Source organism: Cyprinus carpio, chromosome B15 (genome assembly GCF_018340385.1).
Source record: "Cyprinus carpio isolate SPL01 chromosome B15, ASM1834038v1, whole genome shotgun sequence".
Classification (NCBI taxonomy): Eukaryota; Metazoa; Chordata; class Actinopteri; order Cypriniformes; family Cyprinidae; genus Cyprinus; species Cyprinus carpio.
The window spans coordinates 19290914-19309359 of NC_056611.1; the positions used below are offsets into that span (position 1 = coordinate 19290914).

Below are 18446 nucleotides of genomic sequence, written 5' to 3' on the forward strand. Positions count from 1 at the left end.
TTTTAAATGTCAGTATAGGTAGACATACATCAGTTACTTAAGGGGTTATGAAAGCAACATATTGATATTATATGTAAAATATATTATATTTAAAAGCCAAGTAACGTTTTTAATAGAAATTATTATAGGAAATATACAAACAAACAAAACCTACATACAGTACTAAAAACACTTTATTGCCCTTTAAATCATAAACTTTAAGATTCAGGAATATTATGAATGCTTTACATAAACATTCTCATAATTTTGCTCATTTTCTGCTTGGTCCACAACTGTCTCATTAATAATAATCTCTGAAGATGTGGAGACCCTATCAGATGAAGCCACAGTCTCGTAAGCGTGCTCTGTCAGAGTGTCTGTCTCACAAACTACTCCAGTGTCTTGTTCCATCTCCAAACTATGGAGTGTATCACTCTCTGGAACACTTTTTAAAACGGAGGACAATGGCCTCTTGGGGGTGCAGTTCTCCTGAGGGTAGTCTGTTGCCCCCACTGTGCAGGGAGAGCTGAGGGAGTTGTGCTTCCTGCGGCTAGGTTTCCTCATGACCACCTCTGACTGGTTTGACCCTGTAGCTTGCGCCCACGCACTGGCCTGCGCTCCCAGTTTCCTCCGCGGTGGCTTGGCGATCGCCTGCCCCCTTCCTTTGGGCTGGGCGGCCTCCTCTCTTTGTCTCTGTAGGCTGCCCAGTCTGCGCAGCATCGACTGAACAGGCCCTTCCGAGGGGGGCTCTTGCTTTGCCATCTTTTGGGTCTTACCCACAGTTACATATACAGTTGTTAACTTCTCTGAATCTGTATCCTGGCTGCTATCAGACGGTTGGGCATTCTTCCTGGTATTGGAATGTGTACGTTGTCTCCCACTGGGCACAGTGAGGTGAGTTCTTAGCAGGCCAGGACTGCATCTGTCCGAGTCATTTTGTGTTGTTTCAGATTCAGCTGCTTGCTCCTCAGAGGAGATGGTCTCATCGTTGTTTTTCTCTTCTTTTTCTGTTTCTTTTTCACTGTGGTTTCCCTGTCCTCCTTGCAGGGCAGAGATCATCAGCACGCCCCAGGCCTTGGGTTTCCGACTTGTTCTTTTCAGGTTTTGAGTTATTGTGTGGAGTTAGGGCTCTTTTTAGATGTGATTTTTGTGCTCTGTAAAAGAGACTGAAGGACGTTTGGATTTGGCAATGCTGGAGGTACGAGGGATACCAAAATCCTGTGACATGTCGTCACTGCTGAAGGTTGATGGGTCAGGGAAGAAGTTACACTTAGAGCTCAGCTCCTGAAGCTCACCACCGGCCACAGTAAGAACATCTGTGTGAGGAGAAGCACGTTTAATAAGAATCAGTATATTGCGGTTGAATATGGTGTGAATTTATGTTTTTCCCCAAATAATATTTTTTCCAGCAAATATTTTCTTACAGAGATGGATTCTAAAATAATTGATCTATGAATTTATGAATTTGGGGTCAGAAAAGATATTTGTATTTAAATTCAGAATGCTGCTCTTTTGAACTTCCTATTTATCAAAGAATCCTAAAAAAATTATATCCTCATGGTGTTTTAAAAAAATATTTATATCAACAAATGTTTTTAATAATGAGAAGGAGAAATTTTTTGAGCGTTTGAGCAAAATATGCATTTTTATATGATTTTGGTTTAAGTAATGACATTTAGTTTTACCATCACAGAAATAAATAATTGTTTTTATTTTATATATTTTTTATATGTATTTTTAAAAAAAAAAAAAAATACAGCCTTGGTGAGTATAAAAGACTTCTTTAAAAAATATCTTACTGACCCAAAACCTTCAAACAGTAGTCTGGTGCAAATTACATTTAACTTTAAAGTCTTAGTGTTCTTTCTTATTATATTTATGAATATAGAAAATGTAACATAATAAAATATAATATGAAATATCATAGCTTACAATATCAACTAAAAAGAACAGCAAAAGCAAAACTCTAGCTGCTGCCCTAACTACAGAGTATAAACAACTCAGAAAGAGTGTGAAACTAGAAATATAAATGTTGTACCTTCCCTGGGTGGTTCACAGTAGATGGCCTCTCCTTCATCATCAGTTTCAAATGAGCCCGTCACCCAGCCGGACGATGGCTGCTCAATGAAGCTGTGGTTAAATGTGAGCTCAGGATCATGATGAGAGACTAAAAACACAGAGTAGAACATTAAAAGTCTACTTACATTCACCAAAACACAAGCTGCAAGTTAAAAAACAGGCACATTACCTGTAACCCTAGGCAAACCAGATGACCAAAGAGTAATGCACGGCATTGCTGAACCCATGTTGGCAAGCACAGTATAAACATGATGCTTCACGCGAACCGCAGGACTGCCATCTCCAACCGCCACTCTAGAGGTCAGATTTAGCAGAAGATTTTCTAATTGTTTGATAAATAATAATACATTTTATATCAGCTTTCAAATAACAAATTCATACCCTTCCTTCCCTTCGACGGGCCGCCCACAACAGCAGCAGCAGAACAACAGTGCAAGTATTAAAATGCACAAGGGAATCAAAAGCCCTGCTAATAGACCTGCCCTGCTACCTAGCAGACAAATGCAAAAAAACGGATGAGAGGGATACGGATGCCAGCTGTGAAAACCAAATGTAGTGTCTGGACATACTGTTTGGACAAGCTCCTGTGGCTGGATGGCAGGCATGATTCCCACAGTCACATGTAGCAGAGCAGTTCATGCCATATAGGTTAGGAGGACATGTGCTGTTACAGCTACAACAGAGACTGAACAGTGAGGGAAACTCATTTGACTCTTACACCAAGGTAAAAACAACCTATAAATACCACTGTACCCTCACCTCTCACCCTGGAAGCCAGGAAGACAAATGCAACTTCCTGTCACATGGTCACAGTGGCCGTGATGGCAGGTTTTACACAGGAAACGACAGCCATCTCCGTATGTACCATCTGTGCAGGGTTTTTCACATCTGTAGAGTAAGGAGAAGCCCAAAATAAAGTCAACTTAGAGATGTCGAAATCTAAGGTAGCTTAGGAGGTAGAAGATTCAATTATACACAAAAGAAAAAAATATATATGTACTCTTGCCCCAAAACATGTTTAGGACACACTTAAAATGAATTTCATTGCTGTAGATAATAATGTTTATTAGACTTTATATTAGGTCTTTGCATATTTTCACATTTAGTTCAGCTCTGATTCACAAGATCTCAATTTGATTCAGGGTATCATGATTCAGTTCCTATTTAATGTGGGAAATTTTCAGTTGTGATGTCAATTTTCCTTAAATATGAAAGATATACTCTCTCTAATGCTGTAAATTATGCCGTGCAGTGTTTCAGACTGGCTCATAAGAGTCATTTATTTGTGAATGAGACACTGGTTACACTGTATTTTGTTGATTCACTAAAAAGAACCAGTTCAAAAGAGTCATTCATTCATGAATCAGACTACATTGGTCATATGTATTATTTTGATTCACTAAAGAGAACTGTCTCAGAGTCATTTATTTGTGAGACAAACTGTATGTTGTTTTTTCATTAAAAAGAACTAGCTTGTATGAGTAATTTGATTTGTGAATCAGACAACACTTTTCACATTGTAGGTCAAAAGTCTATCATCTAATATGATTAAAGGTGGGGTATGTGTTTTTTCAAAAACGCTTTAGAAAACTAAGTCGGTCCGAGTACAAAAACATACTTGTAGCCAATCAGTAGTAAGGGGCATGTCTACCTATGATGGGGATGAGAGAGCGCTCAGTGCACAGGAAGGACATTAGCTGAGCCGAGCAACGACAGAAAGATAGAGATGGTGAATAAAAAAAACAAAAGAGGAAACCGTCTGCAGAACAAATCGCGGCGTATGATAAGGCAAGAAGTAGCATCCGTGTAAATATCGGATCAGCTTTCCAGCGGTGGAGAGAACTCAAAGAGCTGGAAGGCCTGCGATCGGATGCCAAGGTTGCTTTGTTTCTTCTCGATAGGTGAGAAACATTGGTTTTGCTTTGTTTCACAGAACTAATACATGCTAGCTTTTGCTTGAATATGCTTGTGTGTCATAATCGTTGCCTGGGTTGTGTACATACGTGTGGGGCGGAGCTATCAAAATAGGGGAGAGACCTTTTTGGGGTAGGGGCATGTTTGTTTTGGTGATTTGAAATATCAACATTGGCTACCAGAAATCACTTACCCCACCTTTAAGTGCAGCCATTCTTAATTGCCCTTTATAGACCTCTGCAGTTTGCCATGGTATATAAGACATTAGGGTGTTTCCTTTCAGAACTGAATCCCAATAGATCTGTACCTCGGTCCAGTCCAACCAGGATCACAATGTAAGCATGCTCCAGTTTCTGTGTCACATGGGTCCATGTTTCTGCAACGCGGACAAACGTTATGGCAGCGATAGCCATAATAACCTGCAGGACACGGCTGGTCACAGCGAGTGCCATTCCACCCTGGTGCACAGGCATCACACAGGCCATCCTCTTTAGAGCAAGACCTGCCTCCTTCACAGTGTCCACAGCTACACGCACACAAACAGATATAAGAACAGAAATCATGGATGAACTAAAAAAGTAATGTTAACTTGTGCTGAATAATTAAACAGCAATTTAAAAGAATTTTTTTAAATAAAGTTAAAATGATCAAATTAAAATTATTGCATGCTTTAATAATATCTAATACTTTCATATCAGTGTTAAATCTTCTATACCAAAACAAATGTGTTCAAAAGTTTGATGTCAGTATGATGAGAATGACAGGACTTATTTAAAGATTTTTTGAAAAGCTCACTGTATTTATTTGAACAAAAATGCAATAAAAACAGTAATGTTGTAAAGTATCATTACAATTGAACTGTTTTCTGTTTTAATGTTGTTTAATGTTTTCTACTTCAATGTTTTTTTTTTATTATTATTATTTTCATATTAAAATTAAGTATAAATAAATAATAAATATATATATTTTCTGTGATGGCCAGCTGAATTTTCAAAAGCCATTACTCCAGTCTTCAGTGTCACATGATCCTTCAGCAATCATGCTAATATTCTAATTTCCCACTCAAGAAACATTTCTTATTATTACCAATGCTGAAAACACTTGTGTATAATATTTTTGTGAAAACTATGATACATTTTTTCCAGGATGGATTCACTGATTAATAGAAAGTTCAAAAGAACAGCATTTATTTGAAATAGAAATATTTTGTAACAACATTAATGTCTTTCCTCAATCAAATGCATCAATCCTGGATCAGTTTAATGCACTCTTTCTGAATAAAACCATAATCAACACAAACTAATTCTTTAATTTCAAATTTTTACTAACCTTCTCCTACAGCCACTGCCATACTTTCCACTGTCACAAGGCTCATTGCAAAATGGCTCTTTGTAACCAGGGTAGCACAGACAGGTGCCAGTTTGCACGTCACAGTCCGCATGGCTGAGATTACAAATGCAGCGGCGATCACAGGACGGACCCCACCAGCCACGCTGGCACTGACAGGTCCCTGTGTGCTGCTGGCAAGGGGACACATAGCAGTTGCATCGCAGGCTGCACCTTTGGCCCCAGAAGCCTTTGTTACACAGGCAGCGTCCTGTGGCTTGGTCACAAGTGGAAGTGGCAAGGTGGCACTGACAGGCTTTGGAGCAAGTGGACGTCCACCAGCCCTCCTCACAGGTGCAGTTGCCATAGACAGGGTCACATTTCCCATGACGTCCACATTTGCAGCTGTTTTGGCACAGGTTGCCCCAGCGGTTGGGCAGGCACGAGCACACACCAGTGACTGGGTCACAGAGCCCATGAGGGTGACAGGGACAGACCTCTCGACAATCCGGCCCCCAAAATTCAGGAGGACAAGCTGTGGAGAATAAAAAATTCAGATCCATTATAACTAGATATGCATACCACATGTACAGTCAACAATATGAATATAGCAAATAACATGAAAAATTATTTGTGACATATATATATATCAGAAAGAAACATTTATCCAGTGTTGTTTTGCCAAAGATATTTAGTTCTGGTCTTCAAATTTGATTGGCTGAGTGATGAATACATCAAACTAGTGTCTTTATGGGTGAGTCATTGAATCATTCATTCAACCAATTTGTTCAAACACACATGAACGTCACTCCTGTGTGTTAGGGATGGGTGCTTTCAAAGCTTTGATTATTTTTGAATCAGTTTGCTGCTTTTCTCTTGCTAAGTCATGTGATTTTAATAAATGAGGCAACCATCATTTAACTTGTGACTGAATGTCTGATCTTTAATGATTTTATGTGATCTGAGGTTAGTTTTATATTTTAGGTTCATTTTTAATTCATTCAATGAATTTTAATACTTATTGCATGTAGAAAAGGAAAGAATTATATTTGATTGTAATTGCCCTAGTTTGCCAAGTAGTAACACACAAAGCACCACTCATTAATAAAAGAACACGCATTTTACAGAAACTTAATATTTAATACTTTAATATTTAATTCTTCATAGACATTTAACAGATTGTGCTTTTATGAAAACATTTGCAGTTGTTTTTTAAAAGGTGGCAATGAGTTTTCATTGCATTTGGGCTGTTTTGACCAGCAGGTGCTGCTAGACTTTGTGTTTCCCGTGATTCGAATTCGAAACAGTGAATCAGTTTGCAAAGAAATTGATTCAAAGTTTCAGAAAGCTTTGTGATCTGATTCTGCTTTGGATTCGTTTCTAACTATTTTGTTCGTCTGAGGAAAAATTGACAAAGTAACTGGCATAATTGTGTCTAAAATTTAATTTACTCAATATTAAATTCTTGTTTATAGAAAGCAATATCAGGCTTGCTCATGCAGTTTTGTTTGTATGTCCAACCTCAAGGCCAGACACAGTTGTACAGTCCTGAAACCAGAAACCCGAAGTCCAAACAATATTACTCACAGGTTTTGCACTGGTACCCGTAAAACCCAGGTTTACATCGACAAAGTCCAGGATAAACACACACTTCATCCTGCAGACAGGCCCTTTCTCCCTCACAGAGGGCTGAGAAAACAAAAAGATACTTCACACACAGCAGTACATGAAACCCCAGCTTAAAACTGCTGACATCTACAGGCCCACTGGAAGCAAGCCTTTTGTGTCATTAATAAAACAACAATCTGCCATTTTTTATTAAAGTGCATCAACAGATGGCATTAATACTCACGGACAGTGCATTCGTCACCGTTCTGGCCCCATCCAGAACAACATATGGTAGAAGAATCCCTAATGAGAAAATATAGCAGACAGTATAGAATGTATTGAATCTGCGTTGACAATAAATAAAACGTTTATATGGCAAAAAGACAACATTTTCTAACTTAAGAAACTGCATAGAAAAGACAAATTGCAAATGACATCCCTTAAATATCCGACAAATTGCAAATGACATCCCTTAAATATCCCAATTGCTTGTAATTGAATTTAGTGAGTGGGTATCTTTTTTTTTAATATTCTTTTTTGTCCTGACAGAAATACCCTAGAGTTTAAAAAGATATATGGATGGTATCTCAAGATGACCTCAAAACATTTAATGTCAAATTCCTTTAAGACTCTAAAATGATTTTGGCTAAGTGATTCACATTCAGGCATGTGATCAGCTAGAGACAAAAAAGCAGGACAATCTGACCACGCCCACAAGACACGCCCCCAACACTTATTATTAAAAATATATATTTTAGCACATTAAAAGATATATCTTATAATGTAATAATACTGTCCTGTAAAAAATAAAAAGCAGCATTTAATTAATCATGATAATATAATATATTATAATAAATATTAATAGAATTGTTATTATTATTAAAGTACCCTCCCAAAAGTTTGGAAACATTACGATTATTAATGATTTTGAAGTAAATATCTTCTGCTCATCAAGGCTGAATTTATTTGATCACAAAGAAAAAAAAAAAAAAAAAAAAAAAAACGGCAATATTGTGAACTATTATTGCAAATTTAAAAAAGTTTTCAATTTTAATATTTTATAAAATGTTGTTATAAATTGTTCTGCTTCATATTTTGTGTGGAATTGGTGATACACTTTATTTTTCAGGAGGTTTAGATAAATATAAAGTTTACTGAACAGCATTTATTTGCATTTATCAAATATATTAATTAAATTTGTTAATGCATTTTATTAAATAGAAGTCATTTTAAATGTCTTCACTCACTTTTTATCACTGTCATGCATGATGAATAAAATTATTAATTTTTCTCTCTTTTTTTTTACAAAAAACATCTTGTCCAAATGTTTGATCGGTATCATTGTTTCCACAAAAATATTAAGCAGCAAACCTGTTTTTAACATTGATAATAATGAGAAATGTTTCTAGAGCAGCATATTATAATGATTTCTGAAGGATTATAAGAAACATCTCTTAAACAACTACAGATTTATAAACGTTTCTAATGACGAATGTTGCGTTCCCTAATGAAAATTAAAGCGGTTCAAATCAAGCGCAGGTATCCAGTACTGTAACAGCAGACATGAAGCGCGTCAGACTACAGCCTATTATATAATTAAATCACAACCGTTGCGGATTTTGTGACAGCACTAAGCAATCTCAGATTCTCAAGAGTCGAGTCACCGGGTCGTGATTCTGCTCGCATTTGGCGATTTGAATCATTTGAACGCTTTGAACTGTCCTGCAGATGGCGCCGCGCTCTCAGGAACATTCCGTCCATAATGTTTTAGAAAACAATCTTTTCGCAGTTTATTTAGTTAATTGCTTAAGGCCATTTGCGCGATTTCATTCATCATTAAAAGAAAAAAGAAAAATCTTTTCTAATTTACGCGAATCACATAGAGGTCGGAAAATACGGAAATCCGTACGGGAATAAAAAAAATCACATGCTATAACTGAATGCCCAAAAAGTGACACAAATTTATTTTTCCTGAAGAATTTATTGAGAAATATCTGAGACAAAGATACTTTAGTACCTGACACTGGGGCAGACGTTTTTCCCGGTCGGAGAGAGTATCTGAGCTGAGCACTGGACACACGTGAGTATCAGTACAAAAGAGGTCAGAAAGGTATCCATCCCCTCCGGACCGACCAAAACCGGACCCCCTCTCCTACCACAGCACCAGTACAGGTTAGTTCTGTACTTTTAGAACAGACAATATCCAGTCCAGTCTCTATAGCAAAATGGGTACTTCAAATCCTTTTGTTTCCTCTGCAAGTTTCCTGAGGAAGAAAAGCCAGCTTCCTCTAATTCAATAAGCCACTGGTTGTTTAAAGACAAAATCAAGGCCCAGAATTTTGTGGGAGGAGTTGGGTATTTTTAATGGTCAATGTGTCTGCCAACATTTTCTCATCCTTACCAATTACATTTATACATTAAAATACAAATATAAAAAAACAAAGTCACACACACACAAATGTCACAACACCACCTCTGGATTTTATTTAGCCTTATAGCTCATTAAAAAGGTAGTTCACCAAAAAAAAAAAAAAAAAATTCTGTCATCATTTACTCACCCCAACATTCTTCAAAATATATTCTTTTGTGTTCTGCAAAAGAGTCATACAAATTTGGAACAACACGAGAGTGAATAAAAGATGACAACATTTTCAAACAATAAATTTGCATCTTTTTTTCTTACATGTTTACATGCTTTTTTTAACATCAGGTTGACAATCATGGACATCACAGAACTAACTGTACATTAATAATATCATATGTTATCTGCCAGTATTAAAATATTTCTATTAAAAACATGCTAAATATTCTTAAAATAGATAGAAAATGGACACTTTTTAAGGACAGCAGAACATGAATACAAAATACTCTAATGCCCCCTAGTGACATAAAGGCAATACAATGTCAGTATCTTTGGTTAAAATCCATATTACTCTCTATAAAAATAGGTACTATAATTCTATGTAGCTTCCATCCAGACATCTATAATATAATGCCAGGTGTATTATGATTATCAAAACACTGCAGATTATTCCCATGTTTTTAAGTGCACCAGTCTGCTGTCATTTGCACTACCAAGTGAAATGACAATAATGATTGTTTCAAACCCTTCCACCCATCCCTTCGTAGTCAATTTCCCGATAAACAGCTTATTACAGGCAGCCTTGCCCCAAATGCTTGCCATTGCTTAAGCTATAAGTGAACATGTTGGGCCCCGAAACAGCAATGCTTTGAAAGTGCCACAAAACCTTTGTTTATACTCTTTGGCAAATCAACAAAATGTATTACTAACAGCTGGCTTTGCATATTAAACTCGGATAGGAGAAAGTGAAAAAAAATCAACAGTTAATCTTTAACTGTATATACCCTACTGTTCAAAAGTTTGGGGTAAGTAAGACTTTCTCTTTTTCTAAGAAATTATTACTTTTATTTAGCAAGTATGCATTAAATTGATCAAAAGCTGCAGTATCTTTTGAAATTTCTATTCATCAAAGAATCCTGAAAAAATGTTTCCACAAAAAAAGCAGCATAAGCGTTTTCAACTGTAATAATAAGAAATTAAAGATTTCTGAAGGACTATGTGACACTGAAGACTGAAGTAAAATCCAGCATTACAGGGTAAAAATGACATTTAAAAATATATTAAAATTAAAAATAGTTATTGTAAAATTAAAGCTTTTTTACCGAATAAGTGCAGCCTTGGTGATTAAAAGATTTTTTTTTCAAAAACATTAAAAATTCTTACTGACCCTACATTTTTAAATGGTAAACAACAAACAATAATAATATGTATATGACTGCAACAATCTGATCTCATCTTCAGGTCATCTGTGACACTGAGTGACCATCAGCCACAAATCTAGCTATCAGCCAATTAACAAAAGCCAAGTGCTGAATGATTTTATACTGAGAAAAAGGTTGCTTAGGGAACAACTATTAATACTATGTTTGTATAACCAAATACAAGAGTAGTCCGTTGAACTTCTCTCTTCCAACCCAGGTGAAGATGAGTAGCAGCTGCGGTGGTTCTCAAGAGGAGCTGAGGGTCTGTGTCTCCTCCTCGCCTCCTTGCTCGTCTGGATCAAGGATTTCCCATGTGGAGCTGGATGTTGGAAGGCCGGAAGGCTGAGAACCAGAGCTCCTAGTAAGACTGGACGGCGTCAGGAAACCAAATCTAAAGGTTTGAATCAGAGGAGATAAGAGAGCTCTCAATCACTTACAGAAGAATGACAGAGAGGGATTTCTTCTGTACTGTAGGTAGTAGTTCAGTAGCTTGTCTTGCGAAGCCAAAGAGCAAAATGTGTCTTATTTTAAAAAATGTGGAATACATGAGGCTCTCAAACAGAAGTAAATAGTCTTTTTACCAATATACATTTTAAGGGAAAGTTTAAGAAGACTATGCAATGCAAATTACAAATACTAAAATGTCTGTTATGTAACAAAAATGTGGTAAAAATGTAAACAAAAAATATCAATGTCGGTTAGGTAACCCAAATGTAAATGTAAACCTGAATTGTTTACAAAAAATGTAAATCTAAAACAAAAATGTCTGTCAGTTAACCTAAATATGTGCTAAGAAGAGTAAACAAGAAATGTGCATTTAAAAAAATGTCTGTCTGTTAATCTGTAAAAGCGGTAAAAAAAAAAAAAAGTAAACCAAAAAATGTAAATGTTAAAAAAAAAAAAGTGATAACATCTAAATCACTATCACTATTTTAACTGCATTAGCACTAAGAGGAATTTTTGCTGTTGCTTAAACTACTACAACAACTAAATCTTTCACACCCATAATGTATTTATTGTACCTAAGACTGATGGCTTATCCTATAGCCTATATTTTCAGTGAAGTAGTTTAAGTAGATTGTTTAGCTTAAATCCGTTCTTGCTATAGCTTTGTAATGTTTAAGTGTGAATGAACTCACAGTTTTCTGATGCGGGAGTCCTGGGGTCTGTTGTCAGTGCTGTCAGTGTCATTGTCTTCATTTCCACTCCTCTCAAACAAAGGACCATCTGTCTCATCTCTGTATGACAGTGCAACTGTTAAACACAGCATTCTTCACATGGGCTGTAAATATAAACCAGTATGTTTGTGGCTTGCACTCACGTTCTACATTCACTAACGGGTATGCCAAGCATTTTAGACTTTATGACAGTCCTCTGCTTCTTTATGGTAGAGCGCACGGCATCCAGTAAGAACCCTGGGCATCTCTCATCATTCAGGATTTCCCTAATGAAACAAAGAAATGTGTGTCCAGATTGAGGCAGGACGTTGTGCTGATAGAAAAGGTTAGAATGCGTCACAGACAAAACTGTCTCACCTTTGGTAATATGCAAGCTCCTCTTTGACCAGAAAGAGATTGGCCTTCAACTCGTTCTTCTCAAAAATCAAATCTCGTACTTCCTGCTTGGTAAAACACGGTCGATTTGGATCCTTCAAGTCAATGATCATCTTATCTGTGAGGTCTATGGCTGAACTGCTCTGAAAGAGGCAAGGGTGAATTATATGAGTCGAAACTATAAATGTCTGACTTGGGCACAGTTGATAATCTGTTTAGACAGTTTGGTAATATTTAACAGTGTTCATGGTACACATTTTCCAAGCTAAAATAATAAATCTATAAACTAGTAACAAAAGGTGTGGTACACAGTGTTGCCTAAATAAGTGATTTCATAAGAAACATTCAGATTGAAACTTCAATTAAGTTCAAGTTTAAAAATGATTAATAAATCATAAAACATTTTAATATAAATATTAATTAAAAGTAATTTTACAACATTTTAATGTAAAATAAATAAAACAATTGCTTTCTAAATAATGTATATATGTGTCTGACTACATGTCTAGTTCAGTGTATTAAAAATCCTATTTTGCAATATTAACTATTTACATTTTTTAATAACTAAACGCTTATTTTTCTGAATTTAAATAATACCTGTTAAGATAAATTAATTTAACTTAAATAAGAATTCAGTTTAAATGAAGATAAATGTTAAAATAGTGCTTTAATAATAAATAACTAAAAGTTTAAAATATTAATAGAAAAATGATTTGATGTAATATTTAAATATAAAATAAAAAACAGCTCCTTTCTTAATAATACTACAGATCTAGTTCAATGAATTACTTAATATTTTAAGTAATACACTGTTTTAATATTTTTAGTTATTTTTAGAATTTAAATCATCTCTGTTAAAAAATAAATGAATTAACTTGAATTAAAATCAAATTTAAAATAAGATAAATGTTAAAATAATAATGTTTTCATAATAAACAAAACAAAATGTTTAATATTAATATAAAAAGGGATTTAATACAATATTTAAATATGAAATAATACTACTTAATTAGCTAATATTTTGCATTATTTGATAATTACTAAAAGCTTATTTCTGATCATTATATTTATCTCTTTTAATCAATATAAAAATAAAAATTTTAATGTTGGAATTTAATCAAGCATCCCAAAATGTTTGTGGAGTTGTGCACAAACATGTCCTTTCCACTCAAGCGAAGGCAAATGTGACCTATATACTGTATGCTTCATCCAACCAACCAAAGCAGAAATTAGGCCCTGTGCTAGGGCAAGAGGAACATACAAGCTTCTGTCTGATTATGCCTTTAGGAAATACACGTAAACCAATACGGGACAGCTAGGGTTAGTAAGCATAAACGTAATAATAATGTGAGTAACCGTTTCAGCAGCAGTATGTACGCTGGCTCTTTCTAATTGTGAGTTCAGGCGCTCTATCTCTTTCTGTTTCTCGCACACATCGGCCTCCAGGTCGGCCCTCCTCTCCACTGCACTCTTCAGCTGAGTCTGTATGATGTCCTGCTTGTGTCTGAGCTCTGCGTTTATCTTCATCAGTCGCTCCTGCTGCTCCTGGAGCTGAAGAGACATGTTAAATATCATTTATAAATGTTGAAAATGTATACATGTGCAATGGGTTGAACTTAAATGATTAAGTTAGCTTAAGAGCAAATTATGAATTAATGTTCATTCGGTTCATTTCTCTATGAAGCAGGCAACTATGTGGTACTGGTCTGGCCAGTTTCAAAACCAAGGCAAGGCAAACATAACACATAAAAAGGGAAAGTATTAACCCCAGCTCCAAACCACAGCTATATGCATCTGATGCAATTCATGAGCAACTACATTTTGAAACAGACTGACACGCTGTTGACACAGTGTTTCAAATTCAACAAAGAAAACCTTGATAGTTGCTAAACTAGGTCCGACGAAGAGAACAGTACAGTCTGTTTTACTGGGGGGAAAAAAACCTGGTTACCACAGTTACGCTTTCATTTCTAAAGGGACAAGTAAAAGAAATATCAAATAAATTTGAAAATTTTTAGAAAGAAAACACTCCCTAATGTATTTTTAAGGTTTTTTTTTTTGCACATATAAGTTTGCTTTCATTTTAAGTGCAAGATTTGTTGTGTCTCTAAAAATAGCCCATGGTTCAGATTCATTTGAGCAACTCAGTACAGTTATATCAGACCCATACCGCTTCCACTTCCTTGGACATGCTGGAAATCTCCTGCACTTTCGCTCTTAACTCATCACGTTGCTTATCCACCACTTCCTTCAGCTTGAGCATCACCTCTCGTTCCTGACGCTGTGTGCGGTCTAGAAAAAGGAAGCAAATGTATGATCATATTTTAAAACAGTCTACACAAACAGTTTTCAAAGATGAGAAAAACGAACAGCATTCCTGACTACTGAGCTGACAGTAATAAATGAAAGAGAATAACCCCTCCCGTAAAAGAGATAAACCGGGCTTTATTCAGTCTGAAATATATCTCTCGGAAGATTTGCGCTCGTATGCTCTGAGAAGTTGTATTATTCTGATATATGGATAGAAATAGCATCTTATTTGAGAGATCTCGTGACTTTTTTAAAGCACAAGCAATTACATTTTGAACTTTATACTGTACATAACAATGAAAGTAAATTAAATTGGTGCAACAAGGAAAATGTGTATAATTATAAAACCATTCAAGATTTGGATAAAAATTTACTTAAAAATAAACATTTTATGATGATGTATGTGATGACAAATGTGTTATTTGTATTTTAAGAAAATTACCCTAAATGCATTGCATAGATCTTATTGTTAATTATATATATATTTTTTTTTACATGTATTTATTTTAATTTCATTTTTTATAATCTAAAAAATATAAGCATTTAATATTATTTTATCTCATAATTTTTAATCACTGGATCTTTTAGTGAAAACGACAAACTTGTCTTTGGTGACATATGCCAGACTTCTCCAATTTATTCAGTAATATTAAATTTCAGACCTTTTTTTTAAATCAGCTGCAAGCTCACATTCATCTGCCTTCATTTTTGAGTTCAACAACCACAATCAACAACTGATGCATAGAACCAAGTCCCACCCTACATTTTTTCCTTTTCAATAATCTGTAAAACTTCAATTGAACTGTATTTCATTAAAACTAGTGCTGTCAAAAACAAAACCATTCAAAATAAATGTTTTTGTTTACATAATATGTGTTTACTGTGTGTATTTATTATGTATTTATAAATACAAACACGTGCATGTATATATTTAAGAAAAATGTTATGTTTATATATTATTTACATATATAAAATATGAGAATATGTATAAACGTAAATATTTTCAAAATATATACTATATGTGTGTATTTATATATACATAATAAATATACACAGTACACATACATATATTATGTAAACAAAAACTTTTATTTTGGATGCAATTAATCACGATTAATCATTTGACGGAACTAACTAAGCTTTAATTATTTTTAATCATTCCAATAGGCATTTTTGTTTTTGTTTGTTTATTTGACCTTCTGAGCTAAAAACATTACGGTTTTCTTTTAGAATGTGTATATTGTTTATTATTAAAATGGAGATGGCAATTGCATTGATATTACATTTTGAATTAAATGAAAAATTTCATGTGTTAATTAACCATCAGGTAATTTTACCTTCTTTGGAGTGGGTGCATTGTAAGCGGGCCAGAAGCTCCCGATTGTCTTCCTTGAGCTGTTGCACCTGGGACTGTAACACTTCTACCTTTTCCTTCAGTTTCTTCTCTTTCTGATGCCAGTCCTTAAGGGGTTGGGGGGGAAATCGAAACAGAATTATTGCAAAATCCTTTCAAACCACAAACACATTACCAGGTGTCACCCTGACCTAAGTTTCAAAAGCCTAACCAATTTAACAGGTCACTGGAGAACACAGTGGCTTGTAAATCATTCACGCATGTAAATATGCAGGACAGAAAACCAGGCATTGTATTACTTCAGCAGATCTTTGACTTGGACATCTTAGTAATAAATGAAATCAACAAATAATGATTTTGAAATTAATATTTCATTTAGGTTATTATTGTGTTTATTATATAGCTTGAGTTTAGATTTGCATGCACGAAAATTTGAAGACTACATGCTTGCTGAAGTGTTTTTTACGACTCGGTTAATCGGACTTAATGATTCAATAACTCGTTCATAACACAAAAGATGTAACTTGTTGCCATCCACTGGCATATTTTTTTAACCTGCTTAAGGGGTCATAGTCACTCATAGAAATCAAGCTCAAAATCCCCACCACTAATGGATAGTACATGATGTTCTCCAAAATGACATTTATTGAGACCGGAAGTGCCCTCTATTGGCATTTCCTAGAATCGATCAACGTGTCACGATTCGAATCAAAAATCCATCTGGATTAAAGGCGTTATCCTAGAGTGCGACTCTGTCCACACAACAGCTCCGTCCGTGACATTAAAAACACATTTGTTCGATAACATAATTATCAAGACATCTGAAACGCAGTTTTAAAAGCTAACGTAGCCTTGCTACAGTAACAGTGTTCACATGTCGACCATGTTCTTACCCCACTCTCTGTAACGTTACTGTTGCTGGACTCATCGCACTCCTTCACGTGTCGTTTCTTCTGCTGCTGTATATGTAACGTCTCAAACGCCTTCAATATTTCCTCTTCCTTACATTTATGAGCTTGGTTTCTTGCCGCGAAACTCTCCAGGAGCTCCAACACTTTCACTATATGAGACACCAGACCCTCCACACTCGACTTCCCATAGCTGTCGATGAGTTTCTCCACTTCTGCCCCCACTGCTTTAGCGATTTCATACACATCGTCCACTGTCATGGATGCAAACGTCCTCTCGAAACACGAATGAGGCTTGGCGATATCGTTTTGGTTTTCCTCGACGGCTATCACGCAAGTCTCCATAATGCACTTGAGATGAACTTGAATTCGAACAGCGACAATCGAAACTCCTCTTAACAGTAAAATCTAAACATACGTTCAGAACGAACGCAGATCTTTTTTTGTTTCACTTTTAAACGCATGCATTTCGCTTCAGTTTGTTTTGTAACTACGCTACAATAAACACGAATGAGCTATAAAAACCGACGTGTCTATGCGGCGCAAAGAGTTGCATGTCATAACCTGAAGTTACGCCCACGTCACTAACATTTGGATCAGTTATGGCCGTGCATGTTTGTATACATAGTATTCTTTTTTATAAAAAGTAGCTGAACAGAGATACATCTATATGACAGCCCACAGTGCTTTTTTTGCCATGGTTGTTCCCTCCTTCTTTTCTGACCAATGCAACCGGAGAGCTTTAATAGCCAGCACATATGGCAAGCAGTCTTAACATTCAGACTAACAAGCATCTGTTACTAGTACTTATTTTTAAATTACTACTAGTTTAGTCTTTTTCAGTTTCACATGTAACTACTCATTAGGGATACGCCATCCCAAAATGATAATTTTGTCATTATTCACTTAGCCCCATGTCATTCCAAACCCGTAAAAGCTAGGTTCGTCTTCAGAACACAATTTAAGATATTCTGGATGAAAACCGATAGGCTTGAGACTGTCCCATAGACTGCCAAACAAATAACAGTGTTGAGGTCCAGGAAAGTATGAAAAGCATCGTCAGAATAGTACATCTGCCATCAGTGATTCAACTGTAACGTTATGAAGCGACGAGAATACTTTTTGTACACGAAGAAAACAAAAATAACAACTTTAACAACTTTCGTGGCCTAATGGTTAGAGAGTTTAACGGCTAACCCTAAGGTTGTGGGTTTGAGTCTTGCCCCGGCAATACCACGATTGAGGTGCCCTTGAGCAAGGCACCGAACCCCCAACTGCTCCCTGGGCACTGCACCATAAATGGCTGCCCACTGCTCCAGGTGTGTGTTCACGGTGTGTGTGTGTTCACTGCTGTGAGTGTGCACTTTGGATGGGTTAAATGTAGAGCACAAATTCTGAGTATGGGTCACCATACTTGGCTGTATGTCATGTCATCTAGATCATCATCAATTCCTCTCCTCTGTCTCTCCAAATCATCATAGCACCATTTTGGTAATTCTGAGCAGTACGCAGGCGGCATACGCTCTTCTGTATCAGCCGCGCCACAAAGATAAGTTTTTTACGTGTATTTACGCTTTGGTTTGAAAGAAAACATCGCATCAGTGCAACGCGGCTGACACAGAAGAACATATG

General features: G+C 35.9%; 2 protein-coding genes across 2 annotated transcripts; both read right to left on the minus strand.

The window, feature by feature from the left end:
- Positions 1-155: 155 nt before the first annotated feature.
- LOC109075379 (scavenger receptor class F member 1-like) lies at positions 156-10398 on the minus strand. The gene is given in 11 exon segments (XM_019091287.2): positions 156-1295; positions 2018-2146; positions 2228-2352; positions 2440-2548; positions 2628-2731; positions 2818-2946; positions 4280-4498; positions 5302-5833; positions 6886-6987; positions 7151-7209; positions 8924-10398. Coding segments are annotated over 11 exon segments (2691 nt in total). The 5' UTR covers positions 9025-10398; the 3' UTR covers positions 156-213.
- Positions 10399-10574: 176 nt separating this feature from the next.
- Positions 10575-17491, minus strand: LOC109088455 (RILP-like protein 1). The gene is made up of 8 exons (XM_042739645.1): positions 16800-17491; positions 15890-16013; positions 14413-14534; positions 13599-13793; positions 12225-12385; positions 12011-12133; positions 11829-11927; positions 10575-11080 (listed from the first exon to the last, which is right to left on the minus strand). The coding sequence occupies exons 1-8, from the start codon at positions 17157-17159 to the stop codon at positions 10936-10938; spliced, it is 1329 nt and encodes a 442-aa protein (XP_042595579.1). The 5' UTR covers positions 17160-17491; the 3' UTR covers positions 10575-10935.
- Positions 17492-18446: the final 955 nt, after the last annotated feature.